The sequence below is a fragment of the Oncorhynchus masou genome, chromosome 21 (genome assembly GCF_036934945.1).
Source record: "Oncorhynchus masou masou isolate Uvic2021 chromosome 21, UVic_Omas_1.1, whole genome shotgun sequence".
Classification (NCBI taxonomy): Eukaryota; Metazoa; Chordata; class Actinopteri; order Salmoniformes; family Salmonidae; genus Oncorhynchus; species Oncorhynchus masou.
The window spans coordinates 36,635,539-36,658,707 of record NC_088232.1 but is presented as its reverse complement, the minus strand read 5'-3'; the positions used below and the strand labels follow the sequence as shown (position 1 = coordinate 36,658,707).

At 45.0% G+C, this 23,169-nt stretch overlaps 1 protein-coding gene across 5 annotated transcripts in view; it reads right to left on the bottom strand.

The window, feature by feature from the left end:
• LOC135508265 (RAC-alpha serine/threonine-protein kinase) overlaps positions 1-20,961 on the bottom strand; it is a 35,598-nt gene extending 14,637 nt beyond the window's left edge. The window contains exons 1-6 of one of the 5 annotated variants that reach the window (XM_064928330.1): positions 20,767-20,961; positions 15,413-16,726; positions 14,277-14,438; positions 2,929-3,057; positions 1,214-1,325; positions 871-997 (exon numbers count right to left, since the gene is read on the bottom strand). In XM_064928330.1, coding sequence (XP_064784402.1) covers positions 871-997; positions 1,214-1,325; positions 2,929-3,057; positions 14,277-14,322 — 414 coding nt within the window. In that variant the 5' untranslated portion in view covers positions 14,323-14,438; positions 15,413-16,726; positions 20,767-20,961. The remainder of the gene's footprint in view (positions 1-870; positions 998-1,213; positions 1,326-2,928; positions 3,058-14,276; positions 14,439-15,412; positions 16,727-20,766) is intronic. The other 4 variants (XM_064928331.1, XM_064928332.1, XM_064928333.1 and 1 more) reach the window with 4 other exon arrangements.
• Positions 20,962-23,169: the final 2,208 nt, after the last annotated feature.

Here is a 23,169-nt window from a genome sequence, read left to right as displayed (position 1 = left end):
TAGCCTATCAGATGCTTCTAAAGCCATGACATCATTTTCTGGAATTGTCCAAGCTGTTTAAAGGCACAGTCAACTTAGTGTATCTAAACTTCTGACCCACTGGAATTGTGATACAATTAATTAAAAAGTGAAATAATCTGTTTGTAAATAATTGTTGGAAAATTACTTGTGTCATGCACAAAGTAGATGTCCTAACCGACTTGTCAAAACTATAGTTTGTTAACAAGAAAAGTTGTGAAATGGTTGAAAAATGAGTTTTAATGACTCCAACCTAAGTGTATGTAAACTTCAGACTTCAACTGTAGCTCCACATAGATCTGGTACTGGTACTCTCTGTATATGGGGCATGCAGGTATCCTAGTGGTTAGAGCGTTGGGCCAGTAACCAAAAGGTTGCTAGATCAAATCCCCAAGCTGACAAGGCAGTTAACCCACTGTTCCTGGGCTGTATTTGTAAATAAGAATGTGTTCTTAACTGACTTGCCTAGTTAAATAAAAGGATAAATATAGCTCCATTCTTGTGTATTTAATTGTGTTACTACATTGTTGGGAATGGCTTGTAAGCAATCATTTCACAGTAACGTCTACACCAGTTGTATTCGGTGCATGTGACAAAAATATAATTTGTATTTTATTTGTTGGGAAAGTGTCAGGGCGCCGGGGTGAAGCAGGAAGGGCTGGTGAGGGTTGGGGTGAGGCAGGAAGGGCTGGTGAGGGTTGGGGTGAGGCAGGAAGGGCTGGTGAGGGTTGGGGTGAGGCAGGAAGTGCCGGTGAGGGTTGGGGAGAGGGAGGAAGGGGTAGGGTGAGGTTTGGGGTGAGGCAGGAAGGGGCATGGTTGGAGTGAGGCAGGGTGAGGAGGGCGGGGACCCACCACTTTGAGTCTGGGTTTGGTCAGGTACATCTCCATGTCCATTGGGTCTGGGGAGGAGTCCATCATCTCCTCTTCCTGTTTCTGTAGGCCATCTGCTACAGCCTGAATGGCTTTCGTCCATTCTTCCCTGAGAGGGGAAGGAGAGGGAGATTACAACACCTCATTTAACATGATTTAATTCAGCCCAATCATGTAATTGTCGTCTTATCAACAGGAAGGCAATTTAGACTGTAGGGTCAGCCAACAACCAGTGTACTGTGTACAATGTGTATGCACATGCTTGTGGTGTGTGTGTGTATTTGACTGTGTGTATGTGTAAGGGAGGGGTTGTGGCTGAGCTTGCCTCTCCTCGGGGGTCTCCACGTGGAAGGTGCGCTCGATGACAGTGGTCCACTGCAGGCAGCGGATGATGAATGTGTTGGGCTTGGGCCTCTCTGTCTTCATCAGCTGGCACTCTGGCCACATCCCGGGAGAGAGGGGCCAGGAGGAGAGGAGACAGAGACCCGCAGTTACAGCCATTTATCTTTATCGCCACCGTAACAGACACGGCTGGGACAGCCACCATGCAGCCATACATAGGGAACTGAACAGCTGCACTACGGGGGAAGGATGGAGGAGGAAACCCTGATCATAGCTTTTCCTTCATACTAAATACACATTACCAAAAGTATGTGGACACCTGCTCGTCAAACATCTCATTTCAAAATCATAGGCATTAATTTGTCGTTTTTTTCCCCCCTTTGCTGCTATAACAGCCTCCACTCTTCTGGGAAGGCATTCCACTAGATGTTGGAACATTGCTGAGTGGACTTGCTTCCATTCAGCCACAAGAGCATTAGTGAGGTCGGGCAATGATGTTGGGCGATTAGGCCTGGCTTGCAGTCGGTGTTCCAATTCATCCCAAAGGTGTTCGATGGGGTTGAGGTCAGGGCTCTGTGCAGGCCAGTCAAGTTCTTCCACACTGATCTCAATACATAATTTCTGTATGGACCTCGCTTTGTGCATGAAGGCAATGTCATACTGAAACAGGAAAAGGGCCTTCCCCAAACTGTTGCCACAAAGTTGGAAGAACAGAATTATATTGAATGTCATTGTATGCTGTAGCGTTAAGATTTCACTCCACTGGAACTAAGGGGCCTAGCCCGACCCATGAAAAATAGCCCCAGACAATTATTCCATTTCAAGGGGTGTCCACATACTTTTGTAAATATAGTGTATTTTTACCTCAGGATTTAGTCAATACATGGGACTGTGAGCAGTGATCTGGGCAGTCGTTTCAGTCAATTCCAGAAAATGTGTCCAAGTTATGACATTCACAAAAAAATAAAAGGAATTTCAATTTTTCAATTAGCTTGAAACTAAGTTACAATTTTTAGAGAGCAGCCAGTTTCCCAGTGCAGCTCTTTCACACAGTCAACAAACTGCGTATGCCAAAAAAAAACATGGAAGAGTTTGTCAGGAAGTCTGTTAGATGGAAGATATGGGGCTGGGCCACCACTGAGTTCCAGCAGGGCCCTGTCAGTGTGGCTGTGTAACCCAGCCCCACCACCTCATCAGCAGCATCACATGGCCCCTCTGTCTGTGGGTCTACTGCAGGTCTGCTCAGTGACAAACTGTGCCACCCTCTCTGTACTGCTGATGGAGACAGAGCAGCCCACAGATAAATAATTGAAATCAGATGGTTAATAACCACTATAACTCAAGAATGTCAGGAAACATTTTGTTTAACAAACAGTATGTTCTCTAATTACTCTGTTCAATCATCTGCCGAGCTTGTCCCAACAACTTCCTGTCATGTAGGGAGCAGTCCCATAGACAAAACTGGAATTTACACACAGCCAGATAGAATACAGGCATATTGCTAATGTACCACCAGTCTATTCTGATGTTTCTAACCACAACTTTGTGGCTTTGAAGTGTACCATTAAGGCAAGACATTGCCATAGGAGCTACTGAACAAAAATATTTTCCATTGGTGATTATGCAATATAAAGTGCCGTATAATCTTAATGGGTGAAGAAATGTAGATAGTAGGTTCTTGAAAGAGTAGATACTCACGTGCTACTGAGAAGTTATTTAAGGGGGTTTCAAACGCGTCAACATCTTGTGGTCGTTCCTTGTAGCCAATGAATGTACCATCACTCTTGAGTAGAAAATACCTGGGCCTCCAGGTCTTAATGTACTCTCCTGCAAAAAGAGATGGAGAAAGGGATGAGGATAATTGGTTGCTATAATGCGCTGGTTTCAAAAGGTTACATTCTTTAAATTGTTGATCGGTCTATGAAAATTAAGCTGTGCGGTTCGATGATTTATGATACACAAAGCTATTATCTTCAAGGCAACATCCTTATTCACAGCGATTCTGACCCATTTGTTGTGATTTAATTGCTAAGATGTTCACCAACATTCCCTAAATGACCATGTTGTCACCCACTTTCAGCTATAGTAGGTCAAAGCCAAGACAAATAGCTGTTTTAGCTGGACTCAGGACCCTTGCCTCTGCCCCTTCGTTCCCATACAGAGGTTATACAGGAATCCATGTCTCCATCCTTGCCTATCTCCTCCAACACAAGACACCCAGAGATGAATCTCTCAGAGGCAACGCAACTCTATTTATTCTGCAGACGGTTCAGGAAACATTGTGCCAAATGTTCCTGAAATGTGCAAAAACAGCTTACGCCACATAAACAGTCAGCAGCACAGATCGGAGAGGGGCTTGAATATTTATACAGGAAAAATGTCATTTATTTTTAATTACGAGAGCCGGGTATTAACCCCATGCAGTGTCTGAGCAAGCTGTCCTTAATTGCCCCATTTCCTCCAACACAGAAGTCTGGGGAAAGTGGAGATCAGTTAATGCTAGACCCTGTTCCTCCTCTCCCCAAGCCTTGCCTGGCACACCACTGGATCCAGTCTGAGGAAACTGATCCCAGACCTGTCCGTGACGAGGCAGACTGACCAGAATCCCTCGATAACAGAACCTAATTTACCTCTAGTCAACTTAACACACCTCATATAAACTCCTCTTAGTGAGAAGAGGCTATGTAGACAATCACTAAGTGGATTGTATTCCATATTCGAGGATGTCTCACCTCAATGTGATGGTTCAACTGTCTGACTAGTGGTATCCCACCTGAGAGGGGCTACATCATTCAAACACCACAGGGTGCAACCATTACAGCAGGACACACACACACACACACACACACACACACACACACACACACACACACACGCACACACACAGTGTAAAGCACCTGATTTACTGCAACAATTGAGGTGGCAGCACACATCCCAGCACTAGAGAGAACATCTGTCTCAGAGCACTGTATACTTTAGATGTCAGTCTGCAGCAGATGCCCAATATGTTACTACGGCTGTTGTCATTTTTCAGAACGGCACGGGAGGACATTTTTCATCTCCATTTTGCTGGCTAAGTATTTTTACACCAAACGCAGCTCATTTAGAAATTAGACTTCAGATTGCAATGCTTACTGCTTGCCTACAAAGCCGAGCACGCACCGTTCTCATTGAAAAAACCAGTGTGATAAAGAGGAAAGCTCTGTGGATTTCCCCATGTCTGTTCAATATGCTGCAATTACAGTGATGAGTCATTTGTCTATTTTACACTACATGGCTCATGAATCAACATTCACAGCACTAATCCATGCATGCATGCACGCATGCTCGCACAAACACACACGCACACACACACACACAGGTCCCCAGAGAATCAACATCAATGTAATTTACAACTACGGGTCAACAGCAGCTTCACACGACTGACTGAATTTCTTGTTACGTCAGCACAGTGGTGGGCATTGGTAAGGTGAAACAGAGATACTGCGATAAGGAGCAATCTCATGGTTGAGAAGCCAACAGCTTACAACACCGGGACCCACACCCCAGCCTCCATATCCAAGACCATTTCCAGACTCATCCTAAACCTGCGATGCATTATGGACAGAACACCCTCCGCCTCAATCTACCATAAATCAAGGCCTGACTTCTGCTCTAGATAGATTGTCAGTCTGTGGTCAGGTCTTGGCTGATCCATTTCCCCCACCCTAGGCTCAGAGCCCCTGGCAGGGCAGGCTGGGGACAGTATGCGCACAATGCAAAGGCAGCATAATAAGCTCCCTACCTCCAGCCATGCATCATACGAACACAGTGACATCAGAGGGAGATTTTTGTTAAATTGTATTTATCTAGGAAAATCAGTTAAGAACAAATTCTTATTTACAATAACGGCCTACCCTGGCCAAACCCTAACCCGGACGACGCTGGGGCAATTGTGCGCCGCCCTAAGGGACTCCCAATCAAGGCCGGTTGTGATACAGCCTGGAATCGAACCAGGGTCTGTAGTGATGCCTCTAGCGTTGCCTAGACCACTGTGCCTCTCTGGAGCCCCAAAAAATTGGGAAATAGGTTAGCCCACGCTCCGCTCACGTCTTCAGGGAAGAATACAGAGAGATTCAGGAAATAGATCAAGCGCATGTTTGGTGCTTCCAACAATGACGCTGAAAGGCTGATTGTTTACGTTAATTGTGTTGTGGCCAAAAACTGGCATCAAGACCATGGTCCCAACACAGACACTGACAAGCAAAGACAGATGTTTATATGCAGTGGCGTTTATGAACGTACACTTTACAGTGTGTATGTGTGAATGTACATCTGACGACAGCAAGGTCTTGCCATCCTCAAGCACAGAGGGCCTGGATAGGGCAGCGTTCATATATACCATATGCTGTATATAGCCTCGTTATTGTTATGTCATTTCCTTGTTACTTTTTTAATGCAACTTTTTACTTTAGTTTATTAATGTAAATATTTTCTTAACTTCATTTTCTTAAAACTGCATTGTTGGTTGAAGGGCTTGAAGTAAGCATTTCACGGTAAGGTCTACATCTGTTGTATTTGGCGCATGTGATAAATAACATTTGATTTGATTTGGCCTGCAAGCCCCTCTGACGCACGAAGCCCACCCAGGCTGGCAAGAGTTGGCGTCCACCGTGCCTTGTGATGATGCCACCGTGCGTGGCATGCACTGCAGAGACATTCCTCCACGCAGAGGCGGGCTCTGTCACATGGCTCTCAATGGGGTGACAATGAATACGCACTGTATCCTTTCATTAGTCTAGCTAACACCTAACTCTCAAAGTTCTCCTGACTTCAGAGTCTGGAATGGCTCTTTGTTGTTGTCGGCACAATGCGTCGATAATGAAGGAGGCTGTGCTTTTACTGGTTGGCTCTCCTCAAAACACCCACATACAGCCCCCTGGCACCGCCCCATTCCATTTTCAAATCCAAACAACAAAAGCTCTCAACCCATGAAGATTTTTTTGGGGTTGAGAGAACCAATCAAACCCGTCACGCAATGTCTAAGTGAATATTGCATTAACAAACAGTCTACTTTTCAGACCAGTGTGGTCACAGCTCTCCCTGCTCTGAGTCACGTGGGTCGCTAGCCTTTCACAGTGTCACTACACAGCAACAAAGCCATGGGGACAGTCACTTAATGGTCACCATGCACTGTAATGCAAATGTCATTGGTAAAGGACACTTTTAATAGTGTTTCCTTTCCTCTCAGAGACCACACAGCTTGTAAAGACCAGCGAGTAGAGTTCAGTGAACTGAACAAGCTCATCATGGTGGAATGTGACACCTAGGGCACATCTCTACCCCCCTATACCCCTCCACCCCCCTATACCCCTCCACCCCCCCATACCCCTCCACCTAATCCCACCCTAAAGACTCCACAGCATGCTCTGACCACAGCAGGACTGACATTGGTGCAATTATCAGAACATAATTGTCTTTGTGCTTCTTTTGCTCTTCCAAATAAAGCATAACGTTACACATTTCCCAAAATGTGGGTGTGGTGAAAACAATGGCTGTGGAGAAATTGGCAGTATGCATGTTATCAGCTAAATTACTGAGAACATCGTTTTTGGTCTGGCTGGAGAGGATATCCTGACCAGGCAAACGTCATCCTGGCTGGGGCATGGAGAGTCATATAAGTGAAGAAATGTCTATCTGTCTTATCATTTCTGTCAGCTACATCTGCAGTCCATCTCTTCGTTACAAAACCACAGCCATGACCCAGATGCCTTTCCTATTTACTAACACTTTGTCTTTATATTCTCATCGGACCTTTGTCTTTCTCACTGACTAGACTTGAAACTAAAAACCCAGCCCACTACTGTACTGTACTTTTCACACTCTGCTTCTGATGTTATGACGACATCCTAACATGATACTCCACAACTGGGAACTGGGGGCTTAAGCAGAGGGTGTACAGACAACAGCAGGAGATGCCAAAAGACTCATTCGTAGACAATTTAAAATTACTCACTAAATATTTATATGCTTTTTTGATACAGTATATTTTGACAGATTGGACCAAATGGGCAAATTGCAGAATACAGATTGAGAGAGAAGACAACATGCTGACTAAGAGCAGAAGGGACTTGAGACACAGAAGTCCCCTGCTATCAACTCTACCCATCCATCCATCTTCAAAGTCTTTCAGCTGCCCTTTTCATCTCACTAGAACATTTTAATTGTAGAAAACCGGAAACAACCTGACAGCGTGACCACATAGCAGATAAGATCAAGAACAGAACAGTCTTTGGGATAGGCAAATTCAACTACAATTTTGACTGTGTGTGTGTGTGTGTGTGTGTGTGTGTGTGTGTGTGTGTGTGTGTGTGTGTGTGTGTGTGTGTGTGTGTGTGTGTGTAGACGAGGGCCATGCGAGGAGCTGTCAGGGGCTGGTAGAGCGTCTTTACATGTCAAACAGCTGCTGAGGTCTGGGATGCGCACTGGGCAAAGTAGAAAATAATGAACAGTGAGCCTCTGCCAAACAAAAGAGAATTCATCTTTATTTGCCAACTGCTGCATGGCTTATGTGTGGACAGCCAAATTGTACCAGTGCCATGCCCCCCTCACACACATGCACAAATGCTCTCGCATATGCATACACACACACTCCATAACTTACAGCTGCAGAGGGCCAATTGTCCAAATACTGTTTGCTACCGTGTCATTTTCTTCAGAACTGGAGCTATTACTGAATAAGCTGTATGTGTCTGAATGGTTTGTGAGTTGACAGCGTAGTTCCATAGAGCTCTCAACAGACACATGAAAACCAGCTTATTCATCAAAAACCTTCTACTGGCAATAAGAGCATCTTGATTGACCAAAGGCGAACCGTCTGCAGTCAGACTAAAATAATTCACTCAATGGTCAGACTGTACCAAGTTACGGTTTTCAAGGTCAGTCCGTTGTAAAAGAATGAGCATGCGAACAATTCGGATCCATGTTAATACTACCATTTGACACAGAGGCCATTTGCAAGTCAGCTTGGCTTTAGAGTCCAGGCAGTCTGTGTCATTAAAAAGAAGATTAAATGTAAAAAGGAGAGGATGCAAGAGAGTGTGTCAGAGGTTAGCCTGTGTGTCTGAGGAGCGTTGTGTTCTCTCTGTCTCTATGTGACAACGACAGGAATCTCAGGTCCCAGCTGCCACAGCTCTTTAATAAACACATCATGCAACATTCATCACACTGCAAAGGAGAGGCCAACCGCTGTGCTCTGTCTGGCATCACAGGCACATAGAATACAGACAGACACAGAGCGAGAGACACACACACACACACACACACACACACACACAGACAGAGACACACACACACACAGACAGAGACACAGAGAGAAAGAAAGAGGAATGAGAGCAGAAAATAAAATGTTAAGGAAGGGGAGAAGAAGAGGTCAGATAAAACAAGCCCTTCTCAGCGCAGTGCCCAGTGATTGGACTTCCTGAGGGGGCTGCTGTGGTGTTTTGTCTCTGCCTGGCCACTCATTCATAGTTTGGGGATGAGAGGAAGGGAGCCCGTGGTAACTGTGTGATAGAGTGTATGTGTGAGAGTGTATGTGTGAGAGTGTGTATGTGTGAGAGTGTCGAGGGGGGGGGGGGGGGGTTGAGGATTAGGGAATTAAAACTCCAAAGCAGGGGAGGCAGTGTATTTTGTTAGTTTTTCCTCGGTTGCCCCCTTCGGCCCTTTTCTGTTGGGCCCTGCCTGTAGCCTGCAGCTGCAACCTGCCTCCATGTGCCCTGCATCTCAATGAGCCTCTGTGCCGCCACCCGCTCCAGAGGAGAGTGGGCTCCCTGATGGAAGGGTCACCACTCTGTACCACCACCCCAATACTACTCCCCGTCCCATCTCCTTCCCAGCTCTGGGACTCAGGGCAGACTGCGCCGCCAGGCTGCCCCTCTCCCCATGACCATATAAGGCTGCCCAGGCTCACAACAGGCCTCTCACATGCCAGGCTAAACCGCCCAGGAGTTTGGGTTTCTTCATTCTTTCTTTTCTCCCCCTCTTTTTTTCTTCCTGCTGTCCCTCTCCTCTTTTGTTGGCGTCTCTCTTTCTCTCATGCAGCTGGATGGGACTGCACTGCCGGGGCTTTGGCAACAGCATCAACAGGTCACAGGGAAGGGCTGCCCCAGCCTCCACTGCAGCCCTCTCTTTTCTCTCCATCACCCTCCCTTCCCCTCTCTCTCTGCTGATGCGGTATCTGCCGCTACAGGAAAAAAAGGGGGGGGGGGGTGAACAGTGGGGAGGGGGGTGGTGGAGCCCCTCTTTCTCACGCTCATAAGAAAGCCCTCACTTCTTCTCCATAGCGAGTGACACCTGCTGATTACCATAGAGACACTGTGGGAAGTTCACCCTGCTTTTCTGTGTGATTAATTTGGCCCCTCCTCTCGGTAAACAAGCAGCCCATGGATTAGTTAACTGCGTTACTGCATGACAAACAAATAAACACATTATTTAGTTCAAATTAGTGCCAATTAACACTAAATGACCAGGGAACAGTCCATCACTCTTAAATTGTACAACCATGTATAATAAAAGGGGGATATACCTAAGATTAAATTTCAACCTTTTGGAGAGCTAAGGCCAAGTCAAATACATTGTTATATTTGTCTGTGATCCACAATGACAAATTGTCCCTGAGCCGGATGAGAGGCTAAGTGTGATCTGGGTGTGTATCCTGATGATGGTCTGATGTGAATGTGACAGCAGTCTGAACATACAGCTGAGCAGCCCCTTCCTGTCCACACTCCACCACTCACTCACTCTCTCTCTCTCTCTCTCTCTCTCTCTCCCTCTCCCTCTCCCTCTCCCTCTCCCTCTCCCTCTCCCTCTCCCTGTCTGTCCCAGTTGCCAGGGAGAGCCAGCGAGCCAGTGATGTGATTGATGTCTGAGACTGGGAGCGCCACGGCAGTCGGAAGCAGCTTCCGCCTCGGTGTTGTCAGCAGGGTCATTATCCTGGCAAGGGGGGTGGGCGAGAAGGTGGTGGGGGACGACTGGCAGAGGCAGAGAAGAAATGAGATGGGGATTAAGAAAGTGGGAGGAAGTGAACGAGAGTGACAGGGGTTGGGGGCAGGGGGAGCACAACCAAGCGCCAGTTGTGGAGCAGGAGGATTCTGCACAGAAAAGTAAGCACACAGCAGGCTCACTGCGAGCAGAGACAAGTGACGGAGGTGGCTCTCTCTGGCCTACTGGTCCCCTCCCATCCAGCCTGCCTGTCGACAGCTGCACCCAGGCAATTTACTTTTATCCACCGCATTTAGCAGGAGGCTGATTCCCATTAATGAGAGCAGGGGACCCTGCTGGCGGCCAGACACCAGCCAGAGCCCTCCCCTCCTGGGGAGACACCCTCTGCTGCTGGCCCTGCCTTGGGGCTTCACCTCGTGACTCTGGTTCTGTCGCTCAAAGTTTTGCTGCTGGTATTGTTTTATGTAGTTAGCTGGGCGGTGGGAGTGTGGACAGGGCATAATGGCTCTGGGGCATCCCCTGCTGCTGGAGCCGTTGTAGTGAGGCTGTTGGTGTGTGTGGTAGCAGGGCCGCTGTGTGGTCCATGGCAGGCTGGAACCTAATGAAGGGGTATGTGTGAAGGAGACTAAGCAAGGCGAGCCTGGCGGTAAAGCTGGCAGCAAAGCTGGCAGCCAGACAAGGTCCTTGTGCGATCAGCATTGCAGTGTCATGAGACAGAATTAATCAGGTGGGTTGGTTCCTTTGAAGAGTGAAACTATAACTCCCACACACAGTTCCCTTTTACTGCTTTGATACAGAAATTCTGAGAAATTCTTTAAAGAGGTGTTTCAAAATGGTATGTGATTGTATGAGGTATTAGGTACTCAACATCTTGCATGCATGCATACCAACACACAGACACACACACAAACAAACAAACTCTCACACATACTCTTTGACCACGCACTGTTTTTGTTATTCTCATTGGAATGACTCAAAGGTGTCCTCTAATACACGACCCCATTGACTAATCATGTGACCCCTTGGAGTAAATCATCCAATAAGCATCAACCTATTCGTCAGACACATCACACAGAACACGCTGTTTCTAAGTCATGCTTGGTCTGTGAGAAAAGGACTGCACAAAGAGTAATGATGTCTTGGGAATATCACAAAGACCTGGTGCTCTGTTTCCTCTCAGTTCCCTCCCCCATCCATTTTCTCCTGCCTCTGAGCCAGCTGAGAGTGCTACCAAAATACAACAGTTGTTGTAACCTTCATTAGCCTAACGAGGGGGCCGGCTCTTTATACCTGTCAGGGAGCAAATGAGTCAAAAGAACAAGGGCTGCCTGGAAGAGAGAGGGCCAAGGGCTGCCTGGAAGAGAGAGGGCCAAGGGCTGCCTGGAAGAGAGAGGGCCAAGGGCTGCCTGGAAGAGAGAGGGCCAAGGGCTGCCTGGAAGAGAGAGGGCCAAGGGCTGCCTGGAAGAGAGAGGGCCAAGGGCTGCCTGGAAGAGAGAGGGCCAAGGGCTGCCTGGAAGAGAGAGGGCCAAGGGCTGCTTGGAAGAGAGAGGGCCAAGGGCTGCCTGGAAGAGAGAGGGCCAACAGGCACAGTTCTGTTGCACTTCACTAGGCTCTTGGACACAGATGGAATCTAGAGAACCTGCAATCTGCTTCTTTGATGTTGGATGATGCTCTGCCTTTGATGGAAACTTTAGGAAATAAACTACAGACTGACCACTAGAGCCTGCAGGCATAATGTAAACTGTGTGGATGGTGTAAAGTAGTCCCAACATATTTACGGATTAATCAAACCCAGATTGATCCAATGTTTTGTTAATGGGTGTACTCCGTTGCTGGATGACTGTCTGTGTGGCCCTTAGGGACATGACAACTGGATTGTAACAGACGCAACAAGATACAAGCGGATGTTGAACTACAAACCTCTGTGTGCTAGGCAACCTGTACATGTGGGCACTGGGAAATCATTTCAACATTCAACCAGTTACCCCTGCAATTGTATGCTTTACCTCATGCACACACTTCCGCAGACACACACTTCCGGATAGACACACACACGGGCCTATAGAGGAGCCATTGGTGACTTGGTATACAGCACAGGATTACTGGCCTATTCCCTAGTGCTGTGTATTGGAAGTCCAAACCTGGCCTTGAACAGATAACCCTCTTTATAACATGATGGGTGACGTAAATGGCTGAGACCATCTCACTGCCCAGCAGTACAAGGCTGATGGAGTGGAAACGTGTGGCCTGACGTTGGGGATCATCAGACTCAGCTCAGACTCCCTCATCAGACTCAACACTCCAAGGTTGGGAATCTGGCTCTTCTGTGGAATAGGCTGGCTGGACTTAGTCCACATAAGAAACCAAGTTTGCTGCTCCACTTTCTGTACTCTGCCATTGTCTGGCAGCAAAAGGATACCACAAAATCAGCTTACAGTTGCATGCCCAGCATGACTAATCACATAGGAATCAGGGTTAGGAGGGTTAAGGGTGGCATGGACGTTCTCAGCTCCCAGGCAGGCCACCACCTACCTGTATGACCCTTCAGTTCTGCAGAGGCCTGCCTCAATCCCATGCCATCAAACACACAATGCAATCAGTCAGTGAAATGTTCTGTGACTGCAGTCCAAAATCTTAGTAGTGAGGTTAGAGGATGGGCTAAAATTAAAAGATTCACAGGAAGAGGGTGGTTGGCTGAAGTGATGGGCAGCAGAACATTGTTATTGCAGACTCACCTTCTGTGCTGTTGCACTGGGACAGAGACTGGGTGACAGTGACGTGACATTAAAACCCGTCCTGTCAAGATACGCTCAGCAAGCAGGCAGAAGCCCTCCAATCAAAACAGTGTTGCTCTGGGTGACATTTCACCGGGCACAGCTGCTAGGGTATGACAGCATGCCAACTCAGTATTCCTGAAGGCTTGTTTGTTCAGTCTGTTTGTGTGTTGGCTTTGTTCTTCAATAATTCAAGGTTAAGATGTGACTTGAGATCAAAGGAGTTTGTTTTTCTCACTGGTCACTATTTGACAGTCCTTGGGCCATTATATTTTACACTGGCAATCTGTCAGAAACCTTCCTGCTTCCCTTCTTATCACTCTGGCAAGGAGCAGTGGAAGCGACATAGTGCATGTTATACTGCATCACATACTGCATGTCAAATGTGCCAACAGACTATGCATATGGTGAGGTAAAGAAGGTAAAATCACATGTATGATTTCAAAAAAGTTTCAGAAGAACTAGACACCCTTGGAAAGACCCTCCCTTAGCTGGCATGTTTGTTATTAAATCAGAACTTTTCTAAATTATCAACTTTGGTCCGTTTCCTTCCAATAAGGCAAATGCTGTTTCCTGTTTCCTTGTTATTTAGACAAATATCTCTTACATCAGAAAACATCAGACTGATATGTGTTCCTCAGCCTCTATACATGTACCAAGAATCCCAGGGCGATCTGCTGTTTTAAGTAAATCACAGAGGTTATTTTTTAAATGAGCAGTCAGTAGTAGCTAAACCAGGATGACTCTGTTAAGACATAAGCCCCTGTTGTGTTCCTGCTGAGGCCTTCGAGGGAGAGCGTACTGAGTAGAATGCTGTTCCCTGGGTTACAGCATCTGGGACTCTCCACTCCTAGTGACATGTTCCCCATGTCTGTCTGTCCCATGAGCCTGTGTCTCTGTCCCAGGTACCACACCCCTGCTCTCTCTCTGTGCCAGAGGAGTCCGCATACATACACACACACACACACACACACACACACACACACACACACACACACACACACACACACACACACACACACACACACACCACCCTCCGCTCAAAGCCAGCAGGTATGTGAGGAATGCCTCCTCATCCAAACAACGGCACTCACGCCTGACATACCACACAAAGTAGCTAGCTGGGCAAGAGGGATACTGAGGACATACTGTAAACTGTTGACTAGGAAATAGGAATCACATACCGGAAACTATACAAATAATACCAAAATCACATCAGCACTCATGCTCATGTTTTAGTCAAATATGGAGCAAAGCATTTGTTGATACAGGAAATAGTCCAAACCCACTCACCTCTTTTGTGCAGCCATCCCTCCTTCACTATCGCCACATCAGTCATGTTGGTGGGCAGGGTAGTGTGTCCAGGGTTCTGACAGGGAGAGACACAGCTCTGTTCCCCAAGCGTCCTTCACTCAGTCCAGGGCAGGAGCCTGTAGTCACCTTTTCACCAGTTTCCTTTTAGTGTAAAGGGAAGAGTAAAAATTAGCCTCATCTGGAAGTAAAACATTTCCTCTCCACCTGTCTGAATATTAACTTCATCAGTCAACATCAGTGCAACTCAGCAGAAACTGGAAACACGTTGGTTCCATACTTCTGTGGTCTGTCCAGACAGTGGAAAATAGTTGTGCCACACACCAGATGGGTATTATTCCAGTTCAGTATGAGCATGTGGCATCACTCGGAAATGAGGAACTAGAGTTAAAGACAGTATCCACAAACTCACCACAGGGCCAAACACTTCAAAACTAATGACTAAGTTCTGTGACCAGTGTGCAGATGGCTATCTCTGACCATCCACTGAAATCAATTTATCCTCCACAGCTCATCATCACAAGACAGGCCTGTTAATGTGACCTCATCAGTGACTGCAGAGGAAAACAACAGGAAGCAGTGGCTATTGACAGGCTGGGAGTTAGAGCCCCAGGCCTAATACATCCCCCATTAAACCAGCATGATAGGAGCCTTTAACATCCACTGTGTTTACAAATTGTTGAGTGAACTCATATTAATTGGGAACACTTTTTACTCACTGGAATTTTTTTACACATGCGCCGAATACAACAGGTATAGACCGTAGAGTGAAATGCTTACTTAATGGCACTTAACCAACAATGCAGTTCAAGAAATGTAGTTAAGAAAATATTTACTAAATAAACAAAAGTAAAAAATGTAATAAAAAGTAACACAAAATAACAATAACAATACATGGGGTACCGGTACCGAGTCAATGTACAGGGGGTACATATTAGTTGAGGTAATTTGTAAATTTCGCTAAGGGTAAGGTGACTATGCATAGATAATAAACAGTGAGTAGCAGCAGTGTAAAAACAAAGGGGGGGGGGGTCATCAATGTAAATAGTCTGGGTGGCCATTTGATTCATTGTTCAGCAGTTTTATGGCTTGGGGGGTAGAAGCTGTTAAGGAGTCACCTCTTGTACCTAGACTTGGCGCTCCGGTACCACTTGCCATGCGGTAGCAGAGAGAACAGTCTATGACTAGGGTGGCTGGAGTCTATGACAATTTTATGAGCCTTCCTCTGACACCGCCTAGTATATAGGCCCTGGATGTCAGGAAGCTTGACCCCAGTGATGTGCTGGGCCGTACGCACTACCCTCTGTAGTGCCTTGCGGTCAGATGCAGAGCAGTTGCCATACCAGGCGGTGATGCAACCAGTCAGGATGCTCTCGATGATGTAGCTTTAGAACTTTTTGAGGTTCTGAGGACCCATGACAAATCTTTTCAGTCTCCTGAAGGGGAAAAGGTGTTGTCGTGCCCTCTTCACGGCTGTCTTGGTGAGTTTGCACCAGGATAGTTTGTTGTTCAAGTTCCTTGGACACCAAGGAACTTGAAACTCTCGATCCGCTCCACTATAGCCCCATCAATGTTAATGGTGGCTTGTTTGTTTTCCTATAGTCCACGATAAGCTCCTTTGTCTTGCTTACGTTGAGGGAGAGGTTGTTGTTCTGGCACCACACAGCCAGGTCTCTGACCTCCTCCCGATAGGCTGTCTCATCGTTGTCGGTGATCAGGCCTACTACTGTTGTGTCGTCAGCAAACTTAATGATGGTGTTGGAGTTGTGCTTGGCCACGCAGTCGTGGGTGAACAGGGAGTACAGGAGGGGACTAAGCACGCACCCCTGAGGGGCCCCCATGTTGAGGATCAGCGTGATAGATGTGTTGTTGCCTACCCTTACCACCTGGGGGCAGCCTGTCAGGAAGTCCAGGATCCAGTTGCAGAGGGAGGTGTTTAATCCCAGAGTCCTTAGCTTAGTGATGAGCTTTGAGGGAACCATGGTGTTGCATACTGAGCTGTAGTCAATGAACAGCATTCTCACATAGGTGTTCCTTTTGTCCAGGTGAGAAAGACCAGTGTGGAGTGCCATTGAGATTGCATCATCTGTGGATCTATTGGAGCCGTATGCAAATTGGATCTAGAGTTTCCGGGATGATGGTGTTGATGTGAGCCATGACTTTCAAAGCACTTCATGGCTACCGACTTGAGTGCTACGGGGCGGTAGTCATTTAGGTAGGTTACCTTCGCTTTCTTGGGCACAGGGACTATGGTGGTCTGATTGAAACATGTAGTTACTGCAGACTCGGTCAGGGAGAGATTGAAAATGACACCTGCCAGTTGGTCCCACATGCTCTGAGTACTGGCAGCAGCACATTGTGCTCCAGTCCTCTCTGGCTGTGGCTGGGCCAGCAGTGCGTTGTGCTCCAGTCATCTCTGGCTGTGGCTGGGCCTGTCACAGTAGTAGAGAGAGAGAGAGAGAGAGAGAGAGAGAGAGAGATGAGCTCTGGAGAACTGACTGAGAGCAGGCCTGTCCACTAGAGCAGTGTATACCCTACTGAGACCAATTCAAACTTTGATCACAAACACAAACCAAGCCTCTGTGCTCTCAGCATGCACTCTCTGACTTTGACACACACACACACACACACACAGAGGTCCGGCTCTGGAGCCACAACACAGTGTTGATGTTTAATGTGACCGAGCCGTCGCTACTGTGGGCTGTGTGGAAAAGCTGGGCCGCAGCCAGAACTGTAGCCAGTGAATGAACCTAGTACCCTAACAGCAGGTCACATGGTCCAGGGACCGCGCCACTGCCTGACTGCTTCACTCGCACTTTCCTTACCTGCCTGCTTCACTCTCTCATGCTGTCTCTTCCTGACTGCCTGCCTTGCCTGCTTGAGCCAGTCATACAAACACTTGTTGATTAATGTAGTCCACTGGGTATAATTCCAGACTAGTCTTGAGACTTGGCTGGGTTCAAACAAAGAGGTTGTGTATGGAGGCAGCAGGTTGACCTATATCATTTGTTGTATTGTCTTCTATATCAACAACGTGAATCCATTCTCCGTGCCTATATTGGCTTTGTCTTGGAGTCCTAGTAGAAGGGTGCAGGTAAGCAGTGTCCCAATACTACTGCGCATCAAAGGAAATGTTTACTAAATAGTAATACCAATATGCATCTAAGCAATTTTCCTTCAAACAAGACGTACAAATAAAAAGGTAGACAGGTCAAATGACTAGTCATGCCTCCACACACAATCAAGTTTATTCCTGGTGTCTGTTCCAGCAGGACAATCACAATTACAGGGAGAGAGAAGAGCATAAAGCAACTAACATTAGCATAAACAAATATACAGTACCAGTAAAAGGTTTGGACACACCTACTCATTTCAAGGGATTTTCTTTATTTTACATTGTAGAATAATAGTGAAGACATCAAAACTATGAAATAACACATGGAATCACACAGTAACCAAAAACATGTTAAACAAATCAAAATATATTTTATAATTGAGATTCTTCAAAGTAGCCACCCTTTGCCTTGATGACAGAATTGCACACTCTTGGCATTCTCTCAACCAGCTTCATGAGGTAGTCACCTGGAATGCATTTCAATTAACAGATGTGTCTTGTTAAAAGTTAATTTGTGGAATTTCTTTCCACCTTAATGCGTTTGAGCCAATCAGTTGTATTGTGACAAGGTAGGGGGTGTATACAGAAGAAAGACCTATTTGGTAAAAGACCAAGTCCATTTTGTGGCAAGAACAGCTCAAATAAGCAAAGAAACGACAGTCTATCGTTACTTTAAGACATGAAGGTCAGTCAATCTGGAAAATTTCAAGAAATGTCCAAGTTTCTTCAAGTGCAGTCGCAAAAACCATCAAGCTCTATGATGAAACTGGCTCTCATGAGGACCGTCACAGGAAAGGAAGCCCCAGAGTTACCTGCAGAAGATAAGTTCATTAGAGTTAACTGCGAGACATCTCAACATCAACTGTTCAGAGGAGAATGCGTGAATCAGGCCTTCATGGTCAAATTGCTTCAAAGAAACCACTACTAAAAGGACACCCCAATAATAAGAAGAGACTTGCTTGGGCCAAGAAACATGAGCAATGGACATCAGACTGGTGGAAATCTGTCCTTTGGTCTGATGAATCCAAATTTGAGATTTTTGGTTCCATCCGCTGTGTCTTTGTGAGATGCAGAGTAGGAGAACGGATTATCTCTGCATGTGTTGGTTCTAGAGTTGCAAAATTCTGGGAACTTTCAATAAATTCCCTGGTTTTCCAGAAATCCTGGTTGGAGAATTACAGATTTCCTGCTTATTCTGGGAAATCTCCAACCGGGACTTCGGGAACTCATTTGTTTTTCAACAGGACAATGACCCAAAACACACCTCCAGGCTGTGTAAGGGCTATTTGACCAAGAATGAGAGGCATGGTGCTCCATCAAATGACCTGGCCTACACAATCACCCAACCTCAAGCCAATTGAGATCGTTTGGGATGAGTTGAAGAAAAAAGAAAAATCCTTGAATGAGTAGGTGTGTCCAAACATTTGACTGGTACTGTATACAAATTCACAGACAGACAAAATAAAGCCCATTCAAATGGATCTACACATACTAAGAAAGAGAGTTGGGTAAAGTATGTTTTGAATAGAAAAGGCACCTTTTATATGGTGTAACTTGGCAGAAACCCTCCTATTGTTCTCCAGTCTCTCTTCAAATATATTACTGTTGGTGACACTTCATCAATATCTTGTATCCGTTCATGTCATCGCCAAATTCCATCTATGCTATTGGTTCTGACTTGAGGGCTTGAAGTTCAGAATGTAAACAACTTGCTTGCAGCCACATGGACAGCAGCAGATGAAGCAGTTCTGTCTATGGCTGTGACACAGAGAGAGCAGGGAGAGGACAGTCATATGATGTGCATGGAGGGCCAGGAAGTGTGTGGACCCATTACACTGATAAAGTCTCCTAGCTCCTGTGGCGTACAGCCCTCAGACTAGCCACAATACACCTGACTGTGTAAGGGCAGATTTCAAACAGCATTTCTCAGATTCTGCATACAACTGGTGGCACATTTGCATCAACAAGGCCAGAGCAACTCAAAGTCCTTTCCCATACCAATGGGAGCCAAGGATGTCAACATCTCCCTGGAAGAACAGGGTGAGTGAGTCAAACAGTAACAACATCACTTAACCACCCTCACACTAATGTCACATGTTGCTGCTGTGCTGCCTGCCTGGGTCCCTTCACATTCAGACTGTGGCTAGTCATGGTCGACCTCATGACTCAAAACAAATTATCACATTTAAGACATGCATGGCACACAACATGCTTGGGGATGACTACTGTTTAGTGTGAGAGTTACTTTAAATGCACACATTACAACAACAAAAAATATTGAAAATGACTACCCAAAACTTTTAAAAAAAGCGTACAGTGAATCATAAGAGTATTCATCATTTAGTCAAAATGTAAAATATGTTATGAAAAATTATATCTAAAAGATGGAAAATAGGGAGCACAGTGGGGATTGAATGTTAGGGGATTTGGGGGATGCTTATTCAAGGATAATTGTGCTAAATGGAAAATAAATAAATTACTGAGGCATGTCCCAGAAAGCATATAACTGTCATCCAAGAATAAAGGAAGTATGCTTTCAAAAGTCATCAACTGTAGATCTACTATACAATACATGTATTCGCCTGACAGAACGGACCAGGTTGGGCCACACGCCATAGCGAAGCAAAAGGTGGATACTTTGTATCAATTTCTGTTTCAGTCATTGCTACACTGTAACAACAATGCAACAACGTGACTGCCTGCCTTCAGATAATCAAAACGTAAAATATTCGGTTTAGAAGTCATGGAATTTTGAATGAAGCCAGTAAAATATATTTAATCTTGTGTGACATACAGACAACCAAGAGCATGTCAGAAAACAAAACCAATTGTCTTGTTGACGAACGTGCAGATAAATGAATGAGTGTTGAACTGGCCACCCGCAAGATCACAACATAGTTTGTTTTTAAGACGCGTTGCAAATGCATTTATATGTCCATAAAGTTCATTTCTAAAACGTATAGTTCGTTCCTATAGGTGAATTATAATTGTATGAAAGTAATGTACAGTAAAAACGACATAAACATGTTCGGCCTGTAGGCTGTCTCAAAGGCGGACATTGTGTCAAATTCAAAAGCATAGTCAGTAAATGACAATGTTATAAGATATTGTATTTTTGTTTATGAGGCACAGTCTCTGCTTAGGTTAAAGTTTGGACACTTAACTAACTTATTCAGTAAACATAACTATACCCGAGAATACACTGATGTCAGGAATGCACTTCATTTTAGTCTGGATATGGGGCCTAGCAAGGCAGTTTGAGTGAGAATAACCGCATCCTATTTTATACAATGGGATCTAACCGCTCTAGCAGCAATCGACCTCAGTCAACACGAAAAACAAAATGCAGGCCTTTACCTGGACAGGATTTCAATAGTGTGTCCGTTCCATTACAATGAGCTGTTTCGGCGATTTATTTAGCTGATAAATCCTTCAATAATCTGTACAAAAAGTGCTCTCATTTACTCGGTTTCTTTTGCCTTTCTTCTACAACACCTCCCAAACGTTCTGTCTGCAATGCTTCTGTGGCATCTCCTAGGTCCTAGCGCCGAATGATCTGTTTGCGATCCAGAGAGGGGGCTACACACAGAGGCGGATAAAGATTCCGGACATATGTTTTATCCATATATTTTTTCCTAATAAATAAATCATTTTATGGGGCGGCAGGGTAGCCTAGTGGTTAGAGCGTTGGACTAGTAACCGAAAGTTTGCAAATTCAACCCCCCCGAGCTGACAAGGTACAAATCTGTCGTTCTGCCCCTGAACAGGCAGTTAACCCACTGTTCCTAGGCCGTCATTGAAAATAAGAATTTGTTCTTAACTGACTTGTCTAGTTAAATAAAGGTAAAACATTTTTTTATGTAGGATGAGCCATCAAAACCATCCCATTAAAAATATGGTTTGTTTGAGTTCATCTTCACATCATTTCACCTGTAATCATGTTGATTAGCTGATGTAATCTTGACCCCCAAAAAACATCTGGGTCAGATGGTTTATACCCTTTCTTCTTTAAGGTTGCTGCCCCTATCATTGCCAAGCCTATCTCTGACCTTTTTAACCTGTCTCTCCTTTCTGGGGAGATTCCCATTGCTTGGAAGGCAGCCACGGTTTGTCCTTTATTTAAAGGGGAGATCAAGCTGATCTAGGCCTATTTCAATTTTGCCCTGTTTATGAAAAGTGTTGGAAAAACTTGTCAATAATCAACTGACTGACTTTCTTGATGTCTATAGTACTCTCTCTGGTATGCAATCTGGTTTCCGCTCAGGTTATGGATATATCACTGAAACCTATAAGATCCTCAGTGATGTCACCATTGCCCTTGAATCTAAGCAATGTTTTGCTGCTATTTTTATTGCCCTTTTTTAACATGGTAGACCATTCCATTCTTCCATTCTTCCATTATTGGTGTCTCTGAGGGGACATTGGCCTGGGGTAATAACCAGGAGTGCAATGTATAAAGTCAGAACATCTGTTGTCTCAGCCACTGCCTGTCACCAAGGGAGTACCCCAAGGCTCGAACCTAGGCCCCACGCTCTTCTCAATTTACATCAACAACATAGCTCAGGCAGTAGGAAGCTCTCTCATCCATTTATATGCAGATGATGTATTTTTAATCCCAGCCCTAGTCCCCGCAGGAGGCCTTTTGCCTTTTGGTAGGCCGCCATTGTAAATAATAATTTGTTCTTAACTGACTTGCCTAGTTAAATATAGATTAAATAAAAAATTAAATGAATGTATGGCCTAGTCTACAGAATGCTTGTAGTCCATAAATAATGAGAAAAGTAAAACCATACGATGTTCTGTCTGCAGGGTTGGGTAGGTTACTTTCTAAATGTAATCCATTACAGTTACTAGTTACCTTTCCAAAATTGTCATCAGTAATGTAACTTTTGGATTACACAAATTCAATTAACGTCATCTGATTACTTTCCGTTTCTTTGGATTACTTTCCCATTAAGAGGCAATAGAAGAAGGCAAAAAGGATCCATCAAAGCATTTGCTGTGTCGTCATTGTTCTAATTTGTGGTCAGAACAAACTTAAACTTTTACCTTTTTTCAGTTGTGAATTGAATGTCATTGAGAAAACTAGGTGAAAGGTGTGAAAGTATTTTTTTCTTGCAAACATCCTTTCTAAATTTAAAAGTATTCCAAGAAGTAATACTCAAGTTTTTAATAAGTATCTGTAATCTGATTACAATATTTTTGCATGTAACATAACTGATTACAGTTACAGTTTTTTGTAATCAGATTACATGTATCTGAACAAATATCAAACATGTGGTGCAAATATGACATACATTCTGATTGGATCACCTGCTGATCCAATCAGAATGTATGTCATATTTGCACCACATGTTTGTTATGAATGTACAAAGGCAGAGGTTCCAAGGAAATTAATGTCTTGTTGCGTATGCTACTACCAATCCTACAGTGTATTCAGAAATTATTCAGACCCCTTGACTTTTTCCACATTTTGTTACGTTACACCCTTATCCTAAAATTGATGAAAACGTTTTTTCCCCCTCATCGATCTACACACAATACTCCATAATGACATTGCAAAAATAGGTTTTTAGAAAACTTAAATATTACATTTACATAAGTATTCAGACCCTTTACTCAGTACTTTGTTACATCACCTTTGGCATTGAAAACATCATTGAGTCGTCTTGGGAATGACGTTACAGGTTTGGCACACCAATATTTGGGGTGTTTTTCCCATTCTTCTCTGTAGATCCACTCAAGCCTTGACAGGTGCGA